Source organism: Kryptolebias marmoratus, linkage group LG22 (genome assembly GCF_001649575.2).
Source record: "Kryptolebias marmoratus isolate JLee-2015 linkage group LG22, ASM164957v2, whole genome shotgun sequence".
In the NCBI taxonomy this organism is placed as follows: Eukaryota; Metazoa; Chordata; class Actinopteri; order Cyprinodontiformes; family Rivulidae; genus Kryptolebias; species Kryptolebias marmoratus.
In genome coordinates this window covers 24211232-24218891 of record NC_051451.1, presented here as the reverse complement: position 1 = coordinate 24218891, position 7660 = coordinate 24211232, and the positions used below count along the sequence as shown (strand labels likewise).

At 41.8% G+C, this 7660-nt stretch overlaps 1 protein-coding gene across 1 annotated transcript in view; it reads right to left on the bottom strand.

Moving 5' to 3' along the window:
* sft2d1 (SFT2 domain containing 1) overlaps positions 1 to 7660 on the bottom strand; it is a 12617-nt gene that overhangs the window by 1031 nt on the left and 3926 nt on the right. The window contains exons 2-7 of the mRNA XM_017412832.3: positions 7138 to 7224; positions 5866 to 5948; positions 4089 to 4170; positions 3820 to 3855; positions 3674 to 3732; positions 1644 to 1673 (exon numbers count right to left, since the gene is read on the bottom strand). Of these exons, the coding sequence (XP_017268321.1) occupies positions 1644 to 1673; positions 3674 to 3732; positions 3820 to 3855; positions 4089 to 4170; positions 5866 to 5948; positions 7138 to 7224 (377 nt within the window). The remainder of the gene's footprint in view (positions 1 to 1643; positions 1674 to 3673; positions 3733 to 3819; positions 3856 to 4088; positions 4171 to 5865; positions 5949 to 7137; positions 7225 to 7660) is intronic.

The window sequence follows — 7660 nt, the reverse complement described above, 5'->3', positions numbered from 1 at the left end:
GGGGGGGGTGTCCCGCTTCTCGAGGTGCGCTGAGGTGAAGGATGACGCAACGCGAGCCGTCGCCATGACAACCGCGGATCGTTGCCCGCTCCGCTTCCTCTAACGTGGTCCTGCTCTCGGTGTCAGTGGGTTGCTACGCAGACTTTCACCCTCCCGGCCCGGAGTCAAAATCCAGCGAAGGAGGTGTGAAAATCACCAAGGTTAAAAGGAGACGCAGCCTGAGTGGGAGGAGGGGAGGTCGCCGGAGACTCGCTCCTTTAAAGGCCTCTTGTTCTACAAACAAAAGCTTCATCACCAGAACCCTCACATCCTCCTCCTCCTCCTCCTCTCTTCGTAATCGCGGCCTGATGCTATTTCTGTTTGCCTAAAACCTGCAGGAGCAGATGAGTCTGAGGAGGGAAGTAAACACGCAGCAGGTTTTAGGACGCGGGGCAGCAGACAGAGGAGGTTAGTGGAGGCAACAAGGTAAAAGACATTAAAGGATCAAGTCCAGCAGCCATGTGGCGTCTTGGTTAGCCAGGCATCAGTTCGTCTGACCACAGGCGGGGACAGGAAGGACTTCAGTTTGGTGCTTTTTAATGTCTCACTTAAAAGGAGATCGATCAAACAGCCCAGACCCAAGTGATCAAATCCAAATTAAAGGAAAAATGGATTAAAGTAAGAGGCTTAAGGATAAGAAAGAACAAAACAAATGTGTTGACAAATATCACATAAATTATAATAAAATAGGAGCGACGGGCTGGTGATTTATTGGGAAGATTTCAATATTAAACAGTCTGATTTAAAGCGGTTGTGAAAATCTGGATTTCTTCAGAGGATTTTCTTGTTGTTGGTTTTTTTTTAACAAGGGTGAGGTGAAAACGGGTCTTTGTCTTAGCTCTGTTTTGTTGTTAGCGTTTGCGCTGGGGGAGGGGGAACTCTGGGTGGTTCCATGATGTCTCTCAGCTGTCAAGACGGATTATGGGGTCAACCAAAACACACAAGACACTTAACGGAAGAGCTGCATGCAGGGGTGCATCTGGACCGCTCACCAAATGAGATCTAATCCCACTTAAAGCTGGACTGACAAAATAACCTCACACCTCCCGCTCAGCTCCACGAAGGCACTCAGGTGCCACAGCGTAGGGCAGAATTAAAAAACAAACAAACAGTCGAGCCAGGAAACATCTAATCAAAAATCTGTATGGAGTCCTAATGCTTTAGAGCTTACCATGAGCTCATTACATCTAATAAAAGAGCGGGACTGCAGAAGAATATTTGATAAATCTGTCTGAAAGAGCATTATGCCAGAATAAATTGTTTCATTTTGATATTAAAGGACTAATACCTAGAAAAAAGAGAAACAGCTGCTGTTTGACACAGAGCTCACTCTGGAGCTGGATTAGAGCCATATGGTGGAAGCAAACGCTGGCAGGAGGTAAATAAAAACATGTTTTCACCGACGGTCACTCAGCATATTCACACCAGTTTGTCTGTTTGCCATGAGAGGACTTCAGGACAAAGAGGAGAACTGATATTGTATCAAAATGCCTGGTTCTCCAAAAATGACCGAATCAAAAAACATTCAGGTGAAGTTAACATAAAAAAAATAATCCACATGAACAGGAGATCAGCACGGACAAAACATCTGCTTCTCATCTTACCTGGCAAATGGAATGTAGGAGATGCTATACCTGCAAAAATAAACAACAAAAAAAAAGAGATGGCAATTACTGCTTAGGTTAAATCCAGCTCAACAGGATAAATTAATCATAAATTGACATTAGCTCTATTGTTCTGTCATCTATAAATAGCAGCGTAATAAGTAGAGTTACTCAGGGATTAGTCTAGAAGCATTTCTAAATTAAAATTTTATAATCTTGTTTTCATGTTTAGCTTTCCAGTCATGTTATTGAGTGGAAAGCTGATTTCTTTGAACTCAATTTGCAGTTTGTTTAGAAAAATACTTCTTATTTTATTGTTATGGGTTTGTGAAGGACTGAAGTAAACAGATATGACAGTTTGATGAGATGTGTCACAGAATATGTATTTAAGATACTCATTGCAAAGTATGAAATCAAAGATAAAAAAGGTCATCCTGCCGTTTGAAAGAGTTAACTCCAGCAGTATTCCTGATGGACCGAGTGTGATTCTGAAATGCGGGTCCACACCCAACGTAAACACAGAACCACGGGGAAGTTTGAACACATGACGGACCTACATTCAGCATGTGTGTTAACTAATTTCCTGAAACATCTAATATATATAATGTTCTGAACACCTGAATCTGACACTGTAGCTGAACGAGCAGCGTGACAGGAAGACATCACAACGTGTGTTCAGTAAATATTTAACAATTATCCCAAACATTAAAGCAGAAACTCTTGCGGACGTTTGTCATTCAGTAACTTCTGTGAGGATAACTGGTGACATGTTACGACAGAAACACCCTCCCACAGACGTCTGAGTGCCTGTGTGGGAGTTCACTCGGCCCCAAATCTTTGGAGGCTGAGCTTGAAATGTGTGACTTGTGGTTGCCATGGTGATGCCTTTGGGAACATAGGCAGATGTATGTGTGGGTTATAGGCTGAAGCGGTCCCGTCCTCCCGAGTTGTGTTGCTGCGCAGGCAGACTGAAATCCGTCCGTTAGTCTCGTAAATAAGTCCTAACAAGCGTCGCATCACTCTAAGGGTCGTATTATTCCTCATCGCCTGCTGTCAGAACTCCCTCCGCCAACTCCAAGGTTTCACAAAAAAAAAAAAAAAATATCCTCTGACCTGTTAAATTTATCAAGCTTTTAACAAGCTAAATATATGACAGAATGTTGTCATTTAGTCAATAAAGACATCCAGAGGAATAAGGAGGGTAGAGCACTCCATCATCACAACGCGGGAACTATTCTATAAAAGCAGAGAGCTGGTCTGTGGTGTGTGTGTGTGTGTGTGTGAGTGTGTGTGTTAACCCGATGCCAAGATGGAATGGCATCAGCAATGACCTTAGAGGAGCAACTGTTGCCCATCAATCTGGGAAAGGGTTTGTGACCGAGCCGAGCCACGTTTCTGTGTTTTTTGTTGCCCACCTCGGCAGCCGGCTCCACATTCATTTTTAACCTACTGGTGTACACTTTTGAAACAGAGACAGGCAGATTTAGACAGGATTTCCAATAATTATTATTGATCATCAGTGTGGTTTTTAGACATGAACAGCTGCTTCAGACCATTTCCTGTCCAGGAGTGGTGCTCTTAAGATGACCTGCAGACACCCACGATGACTATTAAGAAATAAAGATGTTGCAACATGTTCTAAACCCCAGCGTTAGGCCTGATCATGTCTGCCACTCACAGGAGGAAGATGAGAACCCTGCAGAAGTCACAGCCCAGTCAGAAACCACCCTTATTCACCCCAACGCTGGCTTCTGCCTCGTCTTTTGTCCAACTCCGGGGGCAGGTTTACAGAGACTAAACCGACCAACCTGTCCCGAGCGCCATTTAAAAAAAGTCAAAGTCGGAATAGAATGTAGTGCGCTTCATTTTAGCTCTTTGTCGCTCATCTTTTTGTATCTTTATACGATAGCAGCTGGGTCATTTACAGAAGTGACAGACCTTCAACGAAAAGTCAAAGAACCTGAAACAAAGTTCTCCTTTTTTTAAATTTTTATAAAAGACAGCTTCAACAAACAGGAAGGCAGACTTACCAGGTCATTGCCAAAAGCTGCAGAATACAGAAGATGATGGCCAGTCCATTTTTCTTCCACTGTAAAAATAAAACCCAGAACTCAAACTTACTGCAATATAAACTAATTCAAGTCTTTATTTAGCTCCGAGGCTGTTGTACACTTACCCAAAACGCTGCACAAAGTGTTAAGGCGAGGCAGACCTGGCACAGGGAGATAAGAAACACTTTTTTATCCTCCACTCTTACACAATAACATTTAACGCTGACTCTAAATAATCAGTTTGACTCAAAGCATCTAGATTGGGAGGTAAAAATGTGTCGTTTTAAGTCATTTTATACCCAAGAACTGAAACAAAAAGGTCTGAAATCCAGTAAAATAGGAAGTACAGCATATAGGTTGATAAAACGGAACAGCAGTAAAAAGTTATATTTACCAGCATAACAATGGTGGCTATCAATCTTGTTGGTTCAAACATGCGCTTCAGCTGGTTTAGTGGTCCCATCAGGAAACAGGTGCTTTATGAAAAAAATATAAAGTTACACTCTTCATACTCTTCTGTTCAAGAATTCAAAGAATTACCAGTGCAGGTAAAGTTACAGTACATGCTGCTTGTTACGTTTAACCAGAAGGTGACTAAATAATGTTTTTTACTGATTTAGAACAGATCTTCATATGACTGCATGAACGAAAGATTCTTTAGTCTTTAATAATAAAAAGAGCTCAGAAACCAGTTAATGATCTACGTTGTGTTGTCCTACATTCAACCAATGATGGATAAAAAGTACCCTCCTTGGTTTTGTGCTAATAAAAAGATTTGTCTCCATAATGAGAGCACAAACAGTGAGCAACATCAGGACCGTTTGGTCAACCGGATCATTTTGTCCGTCGTGCCGGAATAATTAGGGGTTCCTGCTCAACGGCACGGCGACACAATTAGAGTCTGGTGCGTGATGCGTGCGCTGCGTCAGTCAAGTTAAAGCGACAGAGGCTTTCCCGGCTGACGTGGCGAGCAGTTCATCGCAGCTGAGTGGGTCGGAGTGAATCAGAGGGGCGGGGGAGTTTCGTCTGTTGGACGCCGCGGGCTGACGTAGACGCTTTGTGCCCGTTTGATTAGAGGGATGGACGGCTCTCTTTCTTTTTTTTTTATTTTTACTCCAACTGTTCAGTGTGATTGTGACACTAATGATGTCCACCCACATGCTGCTCTGATCGCTGTGGGGGGGAGACAAACTGTCAGCTCCACAGCGTATGAACCGACTGCAACACGATCTGTGTCGTTTAACCACAATTAGGTGTAGCCCTCGCAGATTGGTGAAGTTAATTTGAAAACCCACCAGGTGTTTCCGTTTCGTAACAGAAAACATGATGTGTGAGAAGAATTTCATGTTTTCACTTAGACCTTCAGCTGGATCAAACTTAAGACGAGGCTAAAATGACCCTGCACCCAACATAATTTAAATCTTTAAGAGCGACTTCACTGACAGAAACTAAAACTCACTGCTCATTAAAGAGCTCATAAACATCAATATAAGATATCAGCTACTGATCAATGATTTCCTATAATGGCCAAGGCCTGTTGATATCTGTAGAAGACATTTCTATTATTAACAAGCATCATTTTAGGACAGATAATGCCCTTTAATATGATGTTGATTAACCCTGAATGATAAATTACTGTAGAAAATTGACTAGAACTGTGCTTAAATGAAAATATACACAGTAAATGTTGACAGATAATGTTCTAAATTCAATAATATCCTTTTCACAAAGACCATTTCTGACCTGGACTTTGGTGTCTTGTTGTTTTGTTTGTCAGGCAGAAAGGCAAATCGGGGAAACGCCTCTGATTTGGCAGCAGAAGTAGCCCTTAAGTCAAATTTGTATTTGTGTGTGTGTGTGTGTGTGTGTGTGTAAAGAAAAACCGGCTCACAGGAAGTTGCAGACACCAACATTGTTCCAACCTGAACTTTTCAGCAAAGCCAGCAAGTTATTTAAAAGCACAGTTTGGTGAGTATAAATACTCAACGGCTTTTGTTGAATAAGATGAAAAACTTTATTAAAAACATCTAAAAACAAAATCTAACTGATAGTTGTCTCTTTACTTTCACTCAAGACTTTCAGAATAAAACAGAATTACATTAAAAAACAGTTTTTCTGAGCTATTAACATAGATATTTGTAACGTTAACTGGACTAAATATCCAGTCTTACCTGGCCAAAGCTGCAATATTTCCTAAAGTGTAGAAAACGGCAAAAAGCTTGATCCCATTGGGAAGAAACAGCAGCGCCGAGCCCTGAAATTAGCAGAATATTCATTACTTACACAGAATTATGTCATTATAAATCACATAAGATGAACATTACATATGATATAGTCATAACATGTTGTGAAATGAATTAAACCATTTAATAAGATTAAACGCTTGCATAATTCATTAGATTTTAGATGAGAAAGGATTCTTTAGGCTGATTTTACTGAAGCATGGCTGGCTCCCCCTGGTGGTAGAACACCTAAATGATTTGTCTGGATTATAAAATAATTCAGAGTACATCATCATGTCTGTGAAGGAAACATGCCACAACTTTCAATAAGTAATTGGTATTCATCATCACCTGGTGCCATGAAAGGTGGGCATTCATGAGTCTGGAGTCACAAATGGCTTCAACTCAGTCCATTTTACAAATACTGAGCTAAATTCTGGTGTGTTAGTGGCTGAGAGTCATTACGGAGTCCAAGCGCTGATCAGTTGAATCAGATCTTTGTTTAAAGCTTCTGCATGCAAGATGGAGGACGATACACATCCCCTCAAGGGATGCCAATGTCACTTCTAAAAGTTTTTAAGCAGTTTATCACGTTGTTGGTGCTTTTCTTTCAGCTGCTCCCTTTTACAGGGGTCGCCACAGCGAGCGAACTCGGACAAAACAAACAAAAAACTTAACAATTGTTTTACACCGGATGCCCTTCCTGACGCGAACTGGACTTGAACCCGCAGCCTCAGGCTTTTAGAACCACAACACTGACCACCGATCTATAGAGAAGTACATATTAGCCTTAATTAAATAAATCTGTTTCTACAGTTTCAGAGGTAAAGTGTTCATTCATTGCGCTGAGCCAAATGTTTCAATACGTGTCACTTAAATATTTGGACAGTTTCAAACTTGCGTGGCAGATCTGCCAAGCTTCAGCTCTTGAATTTTATCGGCCGGGTTTCACAAACAAAAGCTGCGTTGGAGGGTCAGTGTGAATTATAATGCTGGGGTGCGAGGCTGAGACACTTCCTCTCGTCCTGAAACGTGAATGCTGAGTTCTGTTGTGTCGAGCGGTTTTTTAATTTAGGAGTCAGTCAAGTGTCAGCAAAAGGAGAGCGAGGATTACCAAGTCTCTGACTATATTGGGGTTTGAAGCGAGTAAAGAAAGAAACGATCACTTCACAGTAATCGTTAAAAAAAACAACAGAACATAAAAAGTGCTGAGACACTCACAAGAATTGAACACAGGATGCCTCCAGCAAAGCATATGACGAACCACTTCACCCTGGTGCCGTAGCTGAGAGAGCTGGCGTCCAGGACCTGGTGGGAACAATGGGAGGATGTCACAAGACAAGGCTGATGACCTGCAGAAAGACCCTCCAGGCTTCACACTTTAGAGGGAAAACACCTAACAGACACAGGGCTGGCTGCAAACACAAGCAGCTACAGAAACAGAACAAAACACACTAAAAGACAGACATATATACACATATATACACCTTACCTCGTGTCCTCCTAATCGTGAACGCGTGAAAGGGTGTAAACAAAACAGCTCATTAACAGGAAGGCCACAACAGCAGAGCTCCACAGTTTGTTTTCAGCTAATTGTTTTTCACGACGCTGAAGTTGGCATTAACTTCTAGCGTCGAATAGCTAAAGGGCGATTCCACCTAATTTTTCACTACCATCCGAGTCTTTAATTGATTCTAATTTAAAAACTACTGCACCTAGACACTTCAAACCTGGACTGGATTAT